This window comes from Helobdella robusta (genome assembly GCF_000326865.2).
Source record: "Helobdella robusta unplaced genomic scaffold HELROscaffold_27, whole genome shotgun sequence".
Lineage (NCBI taxonomy): Eukaryota > Metazoa > Annelida > Clitellata > Rhynchobdellida > Glossiphoniidae > Helobdella > Helobdella robusta.
In genome coordinates this window covers 625829-643771 of record NW_008704392.1, presented here as the reverse complement: position 1 = coordinate 643771, position 17943 = coordinate 625829, and the positions used below count along the sequence as shown (strand labels likewise).

General features: G+C 30.6%; 4 protein-coding genes across 4 annotated transcripts; 3 read left to right on the top strand and 1 right to left on the bottom strand.

Moving 5' to 3' along the window:
• Positions 1-2841: 2841 nt before the first annotated feature.
• On the top strand, positions 2842-3779 carry HELRODRAFT_173610 (hypothetical protein; the record flags this gene model as incomplete). The annotated part of the gene is made up of 2 exons (XM_009020224.1): positions 2842-3403; positions 3511-3779. The coding sequence occupies 2 exons, from the start codon at positions 2842-2844 to the stop codon at positions 3777-3779; spliced, it is 831 nt and encodes a 276-aa protein (XP_009018472.1).
• A 1144-nt stretch (positions 3780-4923) lies between these two features.
• HELRODRAFT_173609 (hypothetical protein) lies at positions 4924-6175 on the bottom strand (the record flags this gene model as incomplete). Its single annotated transcript, XM_009020223.1, has 3 exons — positions 4924-5049; positions 5560-5674; positions 6114-6175. The coding sequence occupies 3 exons, from the start codon at positions 6173-6175 to the stop codon at positions 4924-4926; spliced, it is 303 nt and encodes a 100-aa protein (XP_009018471.1).
• A 947-nt stretch (positions 6176-7122) lies between these two features.
• On the top strand, positions 7123-9643 carry HELRODRAFT_173608 (hypothetical protein; the record flags this gene model as incomplete). The annotated part of the gene is made up of 3 exons (XM_009020222.1): positions 7123-7153; positions 7964-8453; positions 9502-9643. 3 exons carry the CDS (start codon positions 7123-7125, stop codon positions 9641-9643), a joined length of 663 nt encoding a protein of 220 aa, XP_009018470.1.
• Positions 9644-17021: 7378 nt separating this feature from the next.
• HELRODRAFT_173607 (hypothetical protein) lies at positions 17022-17618 on the top strand (the record flags this gene model as incomplete). The annotated part of the gene is made up of 1 exon (XM_009020221.1): positions 17022-17618. The coding sequence occupies one exon, from the start codon at positions 17022-17024 to the stop codon at positions 17616-17618; it is 597 nt and encodes a 198-aa protein (XP_009018469.1).
• Between the last annotated feature and the right edge of the window lie 325 nt (positions 17619-17943).

The window sequence follows — 17943 nt, the reverse complement described above, 5'->3', positions numbered from 1 at the left end:
AGTCATCAGATTTTAGTTGACTAATAAAAGAAAAATTATTTATAATACGAGGTAGTTCAGAAGAATAGAGCATAAATAGAAGAGGGCCAAGGATAGAACCCTGAGGTACCCCAAAAGTAGGAGTAGAGGAATTAAAAGTAGAATTATCGAGAACAACAGAAGAAAAACGATTACAGAGATAAGAAGAAAACCAAGATAGACATGAATCAGTAATATTAAAAGAAAGATCTAGCAGTCTCAAGAGAATAGTATGATCAATAGTATCAAAATTAAATTTGTAGCGAAGGTTAAACATTCATTATAGAATGGAAATTGTTATTAAATGAATTGTTATTAAGACTTGAATTCAAAAATTTTCTTGAGAAACTTAAACAACATTTTGTTTTTCTTTATTTTTTCGCATGCTTCTATTCTTGTTCATTTTTGCCTGGCAGTAAAAGCAAAAAATCTGTAAAAACCATTTATAAACATATTGTTTGAACCATTTTTAATTGAACGTACAATTTGTTTTATTTTCAATGTTTTATCATTTTTGGCTTACCGTGGCTTTACAGACTTAAATCTTGAGTCATATTGTGAATTTTTGCTGAATAAAAGCGTTTATGAATCTAATATAAATGATTTGTGTTTGTTATTGGCACTGATGATTAATTAACAAAAGAAAAATAAAAAAATTATTTCTTTTCTTACTAATAAGCAAAAAAGTATCAACAACACTTACGGCGCATTTAAATCTCATTAAATCCACGCATTATTGACATTACAAGACCAGGCTATTCAACCGCTACACTAATTTGCTCTTAATAAGGATCAAAGATACAAGTTTTTGATAATATATTCTTATTTATTTAGAAATATATTGTTTGATTGAAGTTTTTACTGGATCTAAATATATTTTGTACTCTCCTGACGCTTTGATGAAAGAAAAAAGTTAACATTTATATTTACAAAGAAATGCTCTGAGAGTATTTGAAGTGGTAGAATTATGGAGTCGATAATTAAAGATCGTTTGATAAATCACTTTGTGAGTAATGATTTGTTTAATCATATAAAGTTTGGTTTTATGTCTGGAAAATTTGCTGTTTTGTTGTTATTAAAGTTGTTAGATGAATAGAGTTGGGCGATTGTTGAGTGTAAGAAAGTTGAGGTTATATACACTGATTTTGAGAAAGCGTTTGATAAGGTTCCTTGTGATAAACTTATTACTGAATTAAAATCTTATAGAAGGAATGATTTGACAGTGGTTTGGATAAAAGATTACCTAAAAAGCAGATCTTTTATGGTAAAAGTTAATAGTTCAATGTCAGATAACTTTGGTGTTATTAGTGGGGTGCCGCAGGGTAGTGTATTAGGTCCTACTTTGTTTATTATTTATGTTAATGATTTATTTGACATATTTGCGAATAGATCGGATGTAGATGTGTACTTATGTGCTGATGATGCCAGGTTCTTCAAAAGTATTGGTTCAAAGAATGATAGAATGATTGTGTAGTCATGTTTGGATGGCCTGTATAACTGGTGTATTGAATGGCGATTGAAACTAAATATTGATAAATGTGTGGTTGTTAAATATGGGGGAAAAAAGTTGATGCTGTAAATAACGTTTATTAAACAAATGGAATATATTTAGATTCACCAAAAAAATGAATAATTTGGGAGTGACTTTTGATTGCGATCTAACATTCCATAAGCATATTTATAGTAGTATAAATAAATGAATTAGTTATTTAGGTCTGATTTCTCGACACTTTAATCCAGGTCATTTAACTTCAAATTCTTTTCTGCTACTATACAAATCTATTTACAGATCTAGAATCGAATATGCATCCAGCGTGTGGACTCCATAGACCAAGAAGTTAATTGAGGATGTCGAAAGAGTACAGAAGCGGACAACAAAATTGGTGAAGGATTGCCAAAGTCTCAATTATGGGGATCGTTTAAGATATTTAGATCTTCCGACTCTAAAATATCGCCGGTTGCGGGAAGATCTGATAACTGTCTTAAAGCTAACTCGCAATGCAAGAGATGATAAAACAGCTATTAACTCAAAAATTTAACAAAAACCTATAGAATAGGGTAGAGTGAATTTGGCAAAAAAAAATTTCTCTTATTTTTTTAATTTCCTGTACCGTTAATCGGTGACCTTATGGGAAAGCATCATTCGTACAAAAAATTAAAAGTGTGCGACTTTATCTCGAGGTGACGCACCATAAAGGCATTTCATAAAAAAAATTGTATTTGTACTTCTAACAAGAAAAATTTTTTTCGATACAAGGAAACGAAAGTATGATGATTTTATGAAAAAATCCGTCTGTAGTCCAAGTACTTCGTCTACCCAAATGATAGTTTCAACATCTGGTAGTTCTTCAACCGATATATCAGTGAGGATGGGATTTGCATCATAGAAATGCTACGTCGATCTGGCAAAAATTTCAACTAATGAGATGTCAGTTGCAAAATCTAGCTACCGCATGTGATAGAACTGGAATTTCTGATCGATCTGCTGCATTTATTGTTGCGCTGTCTTGCTTGATTTGAATGTTATTAGAACAGACGATTCATCAAAAAAAATAGACTAAAGCAAATTACGTCGAGAGCAAAAAAAAGTACGCAAACATTTGCAATATGCTGCCGAGGGCAATAAAATTATTACAGCTATTTATTTCGACGGTCGTAAAGACAAGACTTTAGTCATGACAACTACTAATAATGCAGCACATTGAAAAAATAATACCGAGAAGCATATTTCTCTCTTGTCAGAACCAGATTCTGAATACATCGGTCATCTTTTGATTCTGGAAAAGCAAATACGATTGAAAAAGCATTGTTTATTTTCTTGAAATGAAATTTGAATTTTGTTTTTCCTTGGTGGCAATTGAATGCGATGGCACAACGGTAAACACGGGACACAAAAATGAAGTCATTGTTTTATTAGAAAAACACCTGAAACGACCTTTGCAATGGTGTGTGTGCCTGTTACACGTAAATGAATTAGCGTTTCGCCATTTGTTCTCCAGTCTCGACGGTACTACAACAGGCCCTAATAGCTTTTCTGGCAGTATAGGAAAAAGGCTCGACAGCAGTTTCGACTTCAAAATAGAAGCATTTGAACCAATCCTAACAGACTTGCCAGACCTGAATACTGATTTGTTAAGCACCAATCAAAAATATCTGTATCAGATGTGCTCCGCAATTTCTGCTAGTTTGGTATCACCAAACTTAGCTATTAAAGGTCCAGGAAAACTGACACATTCTCGATGGTTGACTTGCGCAAATAGGATTTTTCGGTTATATATTGGAACAGCTGACCAGGCGGAAAACTTAAAAGAATTAGCCAATTTCATCATGAAAGCTTATGCACCACCCTGGTTTGATATCAAGACAAAATCATCTTGTGAATATGGTCCAATTCATGTGTTCAACATGGTTGAAAAGTGTTTGTATTTGCGTGATGACCTAAAAAACATTGTCTTTAAAACCGTTCAAAAAATGCTTTCTTCGCCCATCCAGAAAATATATTGCTAGCTATGTTACAAGATGATGCAAAACACATAAGAGAATTGGCTCTTCGGAAAATTTTAAAAGCAAGAAAAAAATCCAAAAAGACAAAAGTTCGTGAATTCAAACTTCCAGAGCTTAAGATTGATGCATCAAGCTATCATGATTCAATAGATTGGGCGATAGAAAAAATAACAGAACCTCCACTGACAATGAAGTATAGCGAAATAGAAATTTCAAATGACATTTCTTCAAAATGTCGTCTTGAAATTGAAAAGTAATCTTGCCACACTCAGGCAGTAGAAAGGTGCGTCAAGCTCGTGACAGAGGCTTCAATATCTTTTTGTAGACCAAAGCTAGAGATGGTTTTATTCGAACCAGATTAAAAGTCAGACAAGATATACAAATTTTCAACACCAAATTTTAGTATTTTGGTAAAAAAGAAGGTGCAGAGACTTTGGAATTAGAACATTAGAGCAATTGTTTTTATTTTGATTTAATAATAACTATCAAATATACTAGTAATTTTAAGTATCAGAATATAAAATATATAAAAGCATTGTGTAAAATAAATTTCTGTCAGTAAATCAAAAGTTGATTTTTTTTCAAAGTTCAAACCAGATGCGCCACCTGAAGATTTTGATTTAGAAAGCTAAAATTTTGCGCGAACACATCTTAGACAATGGGTCATTGATTGGCAGTACAGAAATATTGAAATTAAAAAAGTTTTTTCACTCCACCCTACTATGGAAATAAAGTTTTTCTAATAGAGTGATTGATATCTGGGATGGTTTGAATGTTGACGTGGTAAATGCTTGTGATGTTGTCCATTTAAAAAAAAGTTAGACACTTGTTTAAAAGTTATTTCATGTAAATTTGTTTATGAAGCTGACTGATATAATTCTATTTTGTATTTAATTTTTTGTGTATGTATATATTTTTAGTGTATGTGTACATATGTGTGTGTTTTTGTATGTATTTATGAGTATATTTCTATGTGTATATATAAATATGGGTGTACATATATTTATGTTATTTATTACTTGCTATTTTATTCCTTTATTAATTACTGTTTTGTGTGGTTTTGTTTGGACGATATGAATGATTGGCATAATGAATGACGATGAAGTTAAATATTGGAAGCATGGAGTTTGTTTAAAAGATTCACTTATATTTTTTATGAATATTTAATTTTATGCATATATGTAAGCTGGCTGATATAATTCTATTTCTCATTTTGTAGTTAATTTATGTTTATGTATGTATGTATAAGTATATATATATATATGCAATTATTGATGAAAATCACAGCCTGATTCATTGATTAATTGATTGATTGATTGATTGATTGATTGATTGATTGATTGATTCATTCATTCATTCATTCATTCATTCATTCATTCATTCATTCATTCATTCATTCATTCACTCAATCCATGAACCAACAATATTGTCTCCCTTGATTCCGTCTTTAATTTTAGCCTTCCCCATTGTGGTCTTTTCATCAAGCTTGTCGCCAGTCACAAAGTCAACCGGTAGGATTATGTTTACCTGATTGGTTGGTTGAGTGGTTAAAGAAACAATTAGTTAATTAATCAATTAATCAACTAATCAATCAGTCATTCATCCATTCAACCAACCAACCAATCAACTAATCCTACAAAAATTATAATTATTCAAAATTGATTAACTAACGAACAGATATAAAAACGAACAAACGAACGAAAAAACGAACGAACAAACAAATGAACGAACAAACGAATGAGTGACAGTTCGACAAAACAACAAACCAACCCTAAATTTTCGAGCAATATGATGGAGCCTGGCATTGGATTATTGCAAACATCATCAACATTTGGACCGATACATTCATGCACGAAAATAATTTCTCTTAAATAAAAATAATTAAAATAAAAATTATTTTTTATAAAATATGTTTATTGACTAGATACATACACAACACAGTCAAACGCACGTACACAAAGACAACCCAAAAACACAGACCTATCTAACAATTTTTGTAGCTCATCAGCTACCGGCTTTACTGACAATTTCTCTAACTTCTGGCCGTATCGGATCGCATCGAAACGATACTTTCCCAAGGTGAGTTATCATTATGATGGCTTCAACGTTTTTGCTCATGAGAAACTTTATAGTGTGTAGTGAGGCTAAGATTCTGTGATGATGACGAAGATGATGGTGATGATCGTAATGATGTGGAAATTGGTTTTGGTCGTCTTGATGGCATAGAGTGCCTGTGTATGTGTGCTTGCATATTTGTGTGTGTAGATGTTTGCGTGTGTGTGCGTGTATGTGTGTTTGAACCTGTGGTTGTCAAGAATCTTTCCATCTTCTATCGCCACATCCAGCTCGGCTCTGTTTTTTAATTGTGAGAATTTGAAACCGTAACGATATTATCAAATTTTCTCATAATGTTCTGGATTGGTAATTATCGAAATAATAATGGTATCTAATGAATTTTTTGTTAAACATTTATTTTCTTAATTTATTCTAAAAGTATCGTTTCGGTGCGATCCGATACGGTACGATGCCCTATTGTATTTGCTTCCGTACAAAATTAAAAAGACTGGAATGAAATAATTTTTTTTAACAACCTCACTAGGATTTTTTTATTCGTCAGTTCTATATCTTCGATGATTTTTCTTCTGAGAGACATAATTTTTTATTTGTTTGTATCTCTGTCTGTCTGGCTATCTATCTGCCTCTTTCTCTGTATGTCTGTCTGTCGGTATGTCTGTCTGTCTAGCTATCTGTCTGTTTCTCCGTTTGTCCATCCGTCCGTCTGTTTTTAGTTTTATGATTGATTGGATGGTTGATGGATTGATAAATAGATAGATAGAGATTAGTCGATTGATTGATAGATAGATTGATTGATTAACGAATAGTATGGTTGATTGATTGGTTTAAGTTGACTAAAACGTTTTGTAATGAAAACCTCTCGGAATATTTTTTGTAGCTAAAATAAAATCATTTTTTACTGTCTAAATGTTTATATTTTTGAACTATTTACTTATGTGACGTGAGGAGAATTAATTTTTTTTATAAATGTGAAAATTTTTAAACTTTTGAATCTTTCATTTTTGAGTCTTTCAAATAATCTACAACAAAGACAATCACACGTTCCATTATTCATTTTCTTTTTTTAAGATTCAACCATGTTGGTAGAGCTGTTGGTGGCGCGGCTCGAGGTTTCGGAAAAAGAAAATAACTTGAAACCGACCTTTAGGAGAAGGCCTGCACAAAACATAAATACTCGAAACCAATCACTCGCTCGTGAAGAGTCAGCTGTAGTAGCCCTACAGGAAAAATTTCAACCATTGGCTTGAAGAAGCTAGCGGAAAAATTTGACAACTTGAAATCAATTAATAGCTTGATAATATAGAAACTTGAAGCCAATTCCTCAAAGAGAGCTCGAGTGGAAGTTTGAAAATAATAAATTGTTCATGGAAAATTCGCGAAAATTATAAATCTTGAAGTTTAATTAAATTCATGCGAATATGAATGATAACAGTTGAAATGCTATAGCGAAATATCAAAAAGTTTAAAAAAGTTTGGGAACAATTATTTACAATTTGTGAAATTTTTATAATCACCATTTTCCAAATGGTAATTGCTATTTTAAGGATTGCTGCCAGTTAGAGAAAGCTGTTAGTCAGAAGCAGAACAATAACACTAAATGACGACACGTAGCAGCAAAGATTTAGATTTCAAACGTACACACACACATACACGCACAAACACATCAAAACTTACACAAACATACACACACAAACATATAAAAGCCCACACACACACTCAGAAAAACAAACACACACACAAACACATGCATACACAGATAAATAAATATTCGTTGCCAAAATCCGAAGCAAGACAATGGCAGCCAAAGCTATATCTGAAAAAGCTAAACAATTTGAAATAATGACTTTATATTTAGCTGTTTTATAAAAATTAATAAAACAGAAATGTTTAAATTAATTTTTATAAAAATAATAAAATTGTTGATACTACTCCTTTTAGTTCGTTCTGTATCACATTTTGTGTACCAAGTAAGACATTAGAAATCTTAATAAAAAGGTCTAACAAATTTAATTTTTGTCGTAGAATTTATTACGAGGGCCGAAGATACCTCTACGTCCTGACAGAACAACAATTGTCACAGCCTATTTTATCTTGAAAACATTTCAAAAAGGTTCTGGAGTCTAACGTTCTTACAGCACATACAAAAGATGGTGCTCCAGTTTTGCTCTTCTCAAAAACCCGCTAATAGTTTATTTAGAGAGAAACAGCTCATTTCTTGAAATTTTTAAAAATGTTCGATCAAATAACTCGAGTAATACTAAAATAGTTGAGGTGGAAAAGAGGAAATTATGGTGCTTTCAACTGCTTCCAAACATCACAAAAATATTTTCCAGATCTGACTATCCCAAACATTCACCAAACACAGTCGTTCCGGAATATCCAGCTATTCCGCATTGCAAATACGAACTTATGAAGATGTCGATATTAGATAATCCGTTCAACACTGAATATTTTGCTTGGCTGGATGTTGGTCTCTTTCGAGATTTGACCGACTACCCATTTTACTATTCAATCCTCGGTATCAACCATTTTTTTCTTCGAAATTTTTCAATAAATTTGTTGGAGGATTTTAAAGATTCAGAAGTAGGATACACAGAAGTGTACGAACTGCAAAGGAACGTGGATGCTTGCGATGTTATAGAGCAAAATATCGTCTGGGTGTGTGGTGCTTACTTCGTTGAGCATTCAAAAGTTCTTTTAAAATGGATTGGTGAATACATGAATGGAGTTGAAATGATGATCAGAAAACACGATTGTACAGGCACTGATCAGCAAGTTATCAATTGGTTGTTCAGTAATAAGAAGAAATTGAACATAACAACCAACATTCAAACGTACACCAACGCTGGAGGAAGGTTTGATCGCTGGTTTTATTTAGCATACATCAGTAGAAACTTTGAAACATGATCAGTATTTATAATTGTAGTTACATGAGGAACATTTTTTTAAATAAACCGGTTTTACAAAAAACAGTTAAATGTGTGAACATATGTACGTTTCTTTTATTTGAATTTGTTCGAAAATAACATTTCAGTAAAGTAAGTAAAATTGCTTCTAGATTATTATGAATAACTTTAGTAAAATTTTTCTTGTCAATAGCTTGACAACCCATTAGTTTCTCTTATTGGTATAATTTGTGTTCTAGCCATAGATACTAAACCGTTAAAAGATCTGAAAATGAACTAGTTAACTTATTTTTAGCTTTTTAATTTTTTTACTAGCTTTTTTTGAATATTTCTTGAAATTTTTATTTCAAATATTAAAATTTTAATTGTTATTCAATGTGGTAATCAGTTACTTTTATTTGTTATAATTTAAAAAAATAAAATCGACATTATCGAAAATAATTAGTGAGTTTTTTTGCATATCCCTGCTTTGACTCAAAAGAAAGTATTGTATATTGGTAAATAGGTCTCCCCTTGCCTAAAAACAATATAAATTAAAACAAAAAGATTTGTTTAAATCATCTCAACAAGGATGGCTGTGTAAGAATTGCTTGTCCCTTATTACCGTATTTATATTAATTTCACATATTTTGCTTGCTTGCTTGGTTGTTACTATAATTTAATGAATTTCTCGATAACTTCCCACTGCCTGATTGAGCTAAAATTTTCCATATTAGTTCATTCCCGGTGACAGTACGTTAATTTATTAACAGACTGAATTAAATTAATAAATAAACTTGAAAAAGAACATAAAAAGAACGCTGGGAGCAGAGATAGGGAGGTTCCAACAATAAATAGTTGACTAATGGTATTTTAACTATTTTAACTCTCTGGTAGTTAAGATGTAGTTTGAACAACTTTTTCAATTAGTTCATGAGTACAAATTAACAATTTTTAAAATAGCAGTTAACCTATTATAATTAACTACTTTTTTAACAACTTGAACACGTTTTTACAGAATCAGAGTCTGGTCTGTAAAGCACTACGGTCCCAAATCAGCCTGGCTACAAGAAACCAGAAAGTCAACTTTATCTCTTTCTTTTAAAAAATGGTTAAGATTTGGTTTTCGGAGTGATTTCAAACCAAATCTGAGGTTCTAGGAAGAATAGTCAAACATTTAAATTGTGTTCTGCGCACATGGTTACATACAACGACAGCGATAGAAACTTTACAGCAATGTGCTCCACATGTAATAAAAAAAAAATTTGGAAAACATCCCTAATTTAAATTCCAATTATTTCAACTTTTTAAACACGTAAATGTAACTAAATTGTAATCATTTAAATAACAGTTTGTATGTGAAAAGACTAAAAAGCATACACCAGACAGTCACAAACTATCAACTTTCAAAAATTGTAGTTAGTACAGCCTTTGTGGTACGAAAGTTTTATTACAAGGATCGAATAGCTTGCGATTGACAGAGCTGCATCATAAAATAATTTAAAAAAATCTCGAGTTAGACCCAAGCTTTAAAATTATCATTTAGGAGAATTGAGTTTCTACAACCTGATGTTAAAATGATATAATGGTTGATTGCAACTGGTCCTGCATTAAAGTGATAGGGTTAATAAAACAAAACAAAATGAAACAAAATCTTATTCAGTAACATAAAATTCCATTACCGTTTTACACATTATTGTTCACAAAATTGTTGAGTTTTGCTGATAGGGAAGGCCAAACAAATGATGATCATTGACATCTTTTTCCATAACAATCGTGATTGACCAAATTGTTAAATTATATAGTTACTGATTGACAACAGCAATTTTTGTTCATATCAAAAATTGACAATAAATTTAAAGCCTTGTAGTTTATGAAAGATTGAACTGCCATCGTTACATTTAGCGTCACTTCATTTGATCGTGCAAATTAAAAAAAAATTAATGATCCAATCAGCGGACTTTGTGATTCTACATCTGTTGATGCTATGTGAAAAAAATATTAGTACAGCAAACCAATCACAAAAAGATTTCAAAATACAGAAAATAATCAACACGGTTTGTAATAATTTATTAAAGATCACAATAAAAATAATAAGGCGTAAAGATTCTCGAACCTGAAATTGAAAGCAACAACGTTTTCACAAACTGTCTTTAATACGAAAAATTGGAAAACTATCCTGCTTATGGCTAGCGTAAGTACAGCTGGTCAGTAGTGTTATACTTTCAACATAGAAAAAACTGTTAAGAGCTCCATCAGTTTATTTTCGTTGCGTGGTGAGCAAATGATTGAGAATGATAGTTAAAACTTGAATTCCTTCACGCATAATTGAGCAAAACATAGCTTTAATTTACTTGGCCTGGTGTTTCTGAACAGCTATGCATTCAAATGAACGTTCACCGGGTCTCAGCGCTTTGTTCGTCGTGATATTTGGTTTTATGTGCTTCTCTATTAAATATTTCAAACATATATATTTTAATCAATAGTTTTGAAATTAAAAAATATTTTATTGTAATAAAAAATGCTTAAACAAATCGATGAGAATAACTTTTTAATCGATAGAGAACTATTGTATGAATTGAGCAAAAAATGAGCATATTATTAATTGTGATTCCGATACACATTTGTATAACCGCTCTGCCACATGAAATATATATATATATATATATATATATTTTACAATATTCTATAAATTCTACCGAATGTTTGTAAAAATTATGATCTATTACCAACATTTACTCGAAGTTCTGCGACCAACCGACGTAGTCTAACAATCGAACAAGATCGCGAGCAGCGACTGCTCCATCTCTCTTGAGAATTAGAAGTTAAAAACTACAAACATTCGGTAGAATTTATAGAATATTGTAAAAATTATGGTCTATTACCAACATATATATATATATAAATACATTGTTTATTCATGTATTCAGATTTATTTACATGCTTCTATCATACCATTTATTTTGTCTTCTTCAAGTTTAACGTGTTGTGCTGTGTATTGAAGAGCTGAGAGCCATGTATGTCGTAAAAAATTGATGAATTTAAAATATAAAATGAACCTTGCGAGCAGAGATGGGTCGGTACCAACAACAAATATTTAACTAGTGGTAAAGAACTATCACCGGTATTTAAGCATGTAGTTTGAACTATTTTTTTCGAAAAGTTCATAGGTACCAGTAAACTATTTTGAAAATGGCACGACAATCTCAAATCAACCTGGCTATATGATACCAGAAAAAAAGATATAAACATGCTGAAATATTATGCAAATGCATGAAGTAAACAATTAAAACAAATAATAATAAATAGAATCTTTAAAAAATTTAATAAATATTTATTAAAAAATTATAAAAATGTTAAAATTGTAAAATTTGATGAATTTGCGTTCATGAAAAATTTATGGTATCCATGGTTTCTCTTTCAACTTTATCTCCTTCTTTTTACAAAATGGTTACTGTTTGGTTTTTGAAGTGATTTCAAACCAAATTTGAAGTTCTAAAATGACCAGTCAAATATTTAAATTGTGTTGTGCCGACATGGTTTCATACAACGACAACGATAGAAACTTTTCAGCAATGTGCTCCACATGTAAACAAAAAAAATCGGAAAACATCCCTAATTTAGATTCCAATTCTTTCAACTTTTTAAACACGTAAATGTAAATAAATTATAATTTTTTAAATAACAGTTTTTACGTGAACAGACTGTAAAGCATACACCAGACAGTCACAAACTATCAACTTTAAAGGTTGTAGTTAGTACAGCCTTTGTGGTACGAAAGTTTTATTACAAGGATCGAATAGCTTGCGATTGACAGAGCTGCATCATAAAATAATAAAAAAATCTCGGTTCAGATTCAAACTTTAAAATTATCATTTGAGAGAATTGAGTTTTAACAACCTGATGTTAAAATGATATAATGGTTGAAGACGTCTGGTCTACATTAAAGTGATAAGTTTAATGAAACAAAACGAAACGAAATGTTATTAAGTAAGATAAAACTCCATTACCGTTGTACGCATTATTGTTCACACAATTGTTGAGTTTCGCTGATAAGGAGGGCCAAACAAATGATGATCATTGACATCTTTTTCCAAAGTAGTATAATTTTAACAATCGTGATTGACCAAATTTTTAAATTATATAGTTACTGATTGACAGCCCAATTTTTGTTCATATCAATAAATTTAAAGCCTTGTAGTTTATGAAAGATTGAACTGCCATCGTTACATTTAGCGTCACTTCATTTGATCATACAAATTAAAAAAAAATTAATGATCTAATCAGCGGTGTTTGTGATTCCACATCTGTTGATGCGATGTAAAAAAATTTTATTCCAACAAACCAATCACAAAAAGATTTCAAAATTCAGAAAATAATCAACACGGTTTGTAATAATTTATTAAAGATCACAATAAAAATAATAAGGCGCAAACATTCTCTAACCTGAAATTGAAAACAAAATCTTTTTCACAAAACTGCCTTTAACACGAAAAATCACACTTTTCTGCTTCTTAACTAAATTTTTTTTATACAATGCCAAGGCACTCGGTGTTTAGTAAAAATGGATTTTGTGTTCCCCTTTACGCATATGGTTGTGTTTTAGGAAGAGACAGAATGTTTCGGTGGATCTTCATTAAAGCATTCGTTTATTTCAATAATGCAATCAATTTTACACGACTTCTCATAATTTTATTTATTATTCAGGCCATGTTAATTAAGGTGACCCATGAAATTCTTGAAAAACGGCATTGTTATAATTTTTGGTTTTTAATCTAAGAACAGAAAAATATGCATGAATCCGTTGAAGAAATGTATAATTATGAATTGGCAAACAACTTTTCAAAACGTCTACCATAACAAATGCTAACATTATTATTACTACCAACTTTATTATCCTCGTCGTTGCATTTTGCAACATTCTTTCCAGTAAATGTATTTCTAGTTAACGATCGAGTACTTTTAATGATGAAACTCGTCAATATACTTTTGATTGAACAATTTAGATTATTCTTTTTTAAAGTCGATGATAGCCAAACCAATTAATGTTAATTCTATTCTTAAAAATACCTTAGCTAAATTCACAAATGTTAAACTTGTCAGCAAATTATTTAAATTAATATAACACTTAACTTTGTATTCAACAAGCGAAAGATTTCATTGCAGTTAGCTTAGTGTAGTTAAATTCCAAATTATTCCAGACTAAAATTATTTGAAATTATCAATTCTTAGCAATCGGAAGAACAAATATTTATCAATTCATTTAAGATACCTTACAGTACACTTAGGGGTGGGCAAACTTTCTGCTGTGAGGGCCGCATTGAGAACTATTTTATTTGTGAAGGGCCGCATATGTACTTAAATGGTAAATTTTTTTGACCCGGCAAGAAATTTTTTTAAGACTTGTGGCTCCTTTATTGTTGATAATGTCTGATAGACGACTTTTTTTGGCAAGCAAGACCTCGCGAGCGCATAAAATAGCTTCGCTAGCCATAGTTTGCCCACCCCTGCTGTAACCCATGGTTCATAGTTGAATCAGACAGTATTCGTACTTCTAATCAACTGTAGTGTTAAGTTTCAACGGAAAATCTAAATGATAAATTCATTGACTAGTTTAGCTCATAAATTCGAATAATGATGATATTTTTCAAATTTTGCAACTTTGCAACCTAAATTCCTAAATTGCAGCGGTGAAGATCATTATTAGATAGCAAAAATATATGATATTTGCAATCTGAGTCTGAAGATTCCCTTTAATAAAAAAATCTTACAAAGAAAACTCCCTTACTATTTATTTTTTATAATTGTTAATTGTTTTGATAATGTCTTGGACATTTCGATTATTGTCAATGTTTTCTAATTTTGTGAAAATATAAAATCCACTTGTATTATTGATAGCGATGTCCCATTGTCATTGTATTGTAAGAAGTGTTAACAAGGCTGAAAAAATTATCTAAAATAACAATAATTAGGTAAAAAAATATTATTTACTTGGTTTTATACCTGGTTTTGGTATAACTTATCATCAGGCAAGTTATGCCCATTACTGGTCAAAGCAGTAGTAGTAGTAAGATGCACTGTACACAGGCAAAAACAGCCAGTGAGAAAGCTATTGAGCATACCATGACAGCCTACTCTTTGACTTGTGTTTTTCCAGTAATTATAGCTTGCATTAAAACTTTTCGCCTTCAGTGGCAGATCTAAGGGGCAGTATTGTTATTAAAAGTCAGTAAAATACCAGTTTGTACACAGGAAAAAACAGTTTGAAGTAGAAAATTGACAAAAAACTTGACGTGATAAAGAAAAAAGGCCCACATTTGCACAAGTTCGGTTAATTTTTTGACCTCCAGTCAAATTATAAAATTTAAACATTTTCTATATTTTGGCCTCCTTGTTAAAGTTGTTTAGATCCGCCTCTAGACGAATTTAACAAATTAATACTGGGCAACAAATTTCAAATATTTGCTGATTTAATAAAGAGGTAATTATCTTTCAGTCACTTGGTTGGCTTTAAATATTCAACCCAATTTTGAAGTTAGACCAGACAGAGGTAAACTTTTTAGTCAATGGTTTTAAACAATACCTGATTGGCGAGTTTTCTTCAAAACGTAAGAATACTATGCTTTTATATTATATTTTTCCTTTCTCAACTTAATTTTTTTTTAAATGAATTGTAAACTTGCGTCAGACTCCGACGAATAAAATGTTGTTAAAAATAATTTTTTTTTATTTCACAACTCCAAGCTCTCAGAAAATTAGAAAATAATTTCCATTTTAACTTGTAAATAGTGAAATGAGCAAAACCTTTAGATTATAAGACGTATGCTACCATGTGCTACCATGTAGTTTCTTTTTTCCGTTTTCAACATTTTAATCAATTTAAACTCTAAATTAAATAAATTATAGAACCATTTATAAGGAACTAGACATTCATAACCAATAAAAAACACATTAATTTGTAAACATCAAAAATTCAGAAAATTTGTTAACTGACGGACAGAATTATAACGACTACGCTCAACTGACTAGGTTAAATTACAATTCAAAAATAAACAACAGTAATAATAATAATTGATTAAATATAAATAAAATAATTCCAAATTAAAACTATCCTGTTTATGGCTATCGTAAGTACAGCTGGTCTGTAGTGTTCTACCTTTAACATAAGAAAAACTGCATTGTGAAGTTCATTTTCTTTGGTTAGTGAGCAAATGATTGAGAATAATAATTAAAAAGCATTCCTTCACGCATAATTGAGCAAAATATAACATGATTTTAATCGGCCCTGTGCTTCGATGAATGAACAGCTATACATTCATTTGAACGTTCATTGAGTCTCAGTGCATCGTTCGTAATGAAATTTGCTTGTATGTTTTTCTCTATTAGATATTTAAAACATATATTTTTTAATCAATAGTTTTGAAATTAAAAAACATTTTGTTGTAATAAAAATGGTTTTAACATATTGATGAAAATAACTTTGTAATCGATAACTTTTGTATGAATTGAGCATATTATTGAGTCTCTGCAACATATTATACCATTTTAATTGTCTTCTTCAAGCTTAACTGCTTATTGTTGTACTCGCGTACTGTGCATTGAAGAGCTGAGAGGCAAGTAAGAGACAAGTTGGAACTATTCATTGCATCTGTGTTTTGTGTTTAATGTGCTCTATCTATTTCCAGCTTAATTTTTGTTTTACTAATGATTCACTCTTGTAATCACCTGTGTTAACGCAGCATTTTTTATTGGCTATATTCTAACAAGAGTAGGATTTAACGCATTAATTTTAAATTATCATAAAATAGATTTAAATTCCTTTTGTGTTATTTAGCATAATTATCCTATTGTTCAAAATAAGAAAGAACACGTAATTCTGACCAGTTCACTTATGCTACATAATGCCTAATGGTCACGAGTGAAAATTTTAAATTTACGTTGGAAAGATGATAATCAACAAAAATAAACCGACCACGTTTATGCTTTCTTTGTTGTTCAGGATGTGAAAAGTTTCTGGAGTATTATTTTCAAAAAAGTTTGTAAAACTATTGTTAGTTTAATTCATCAAATTTTCACATATATCAACTCCAAATTATTAATTCATTGTTGAATTGTTTGAAAACGAGCTTGATTTTTACAGGTTTCTATAATTGAATCTATAAATAAGTACGTTCTGAAGTTCTATTGCTGACACTTCATTTGCAAGAGAAAATCTTTTTATCGATGATATGTGCTGTTGATTTCAAAGTCAATACTGATGCAACGTAAGAGGCAGCTACTTCTGCGAGCGACAAATTTATTTCTAAAAAATAATAAAACGTAATTTTTTAATCAGCTATAAACTGTAAGTCCGCTGCTGTATTTCAATAACTTATTCAGGTATTAATATATTTGGATATATAAATTACGCATTTAATTTAAAGGAAGCTTCACATTGGTAGGCATTGTTTCATCAAGTTATTCGTTTTTTTTTTTTGAAAAATTGTTTTAAAAAAAAATAATACTCTTAAATTTTAGGTCAGCTGTAATTTCGTTGATATGTGCAACTTCGAGGCCAAAACAAACGATGAAGATGTGAATGATTTTTTGAAAATGTGGAATGAAATGGCAGAAAAATATAACTGGAATAAAAATATGATGAAGAGAAAAAGTGAATTGTTGGTGGATAAATTAAAGTCTTTTGAGAAGACGTATTTCAGTGTTTCTGCCTGTAACGAAAACGAAGGCTCAAAAACCGCTGCAACCTCTGAATTTGTGCCAACTCCCATCGAGGTTGATGTTTTTCCATCTAATGAGAATGATGAAGAAACAAAAATTATTGTCAAAAACAAAAACATCGGTATGGAACGCAATCACAAATTTAAAAATAAGAAAATTGGCAGCCATTTCAAACGTTGCAATATAAATGCGTGTAAAGATAGTAGTAGTAAAAAGAAAGCAATTGTTTCCGAGAACAACTGTTTGAAAAATACCCATCATAAAAAGATTTTAAAAACAACACTCGAAGGTAATGGGGATAAAAATCTTATAAATTTTTACAAAATTTTAAATTACGCACTTGTTACGTTTTTGAACAGTTATGAAGATGTCGATACAAAAGATAATAGTAACGTCTATGAAAATTTTATTCAATAATTTTTTTTTAATGAAATCTCACAAAACTAATAATAAAGATTTTCTTTGAATTATAGATGTCAAGATAGAAGTTCATAAAAAAATGAACGTAAATAAGCATTTAAAAAAGCCCATGAATGCTTTCTTCCTTTGGGCTAGAGAAGAAAGAAAATTGATGAGATTAAAGACGAAAATTAGTAACAACTCTGGTATCAGTACGTTATTGGGTGAGTGTCCTCACATACATATATTGAAAGGCCTGTAAAATGTTAGCTGTAATGTTCTCAAATGAAAAATATTTTCACACAAGGCAAAAAGTGGGCAAGCATGACAGAGGAAGACAAAC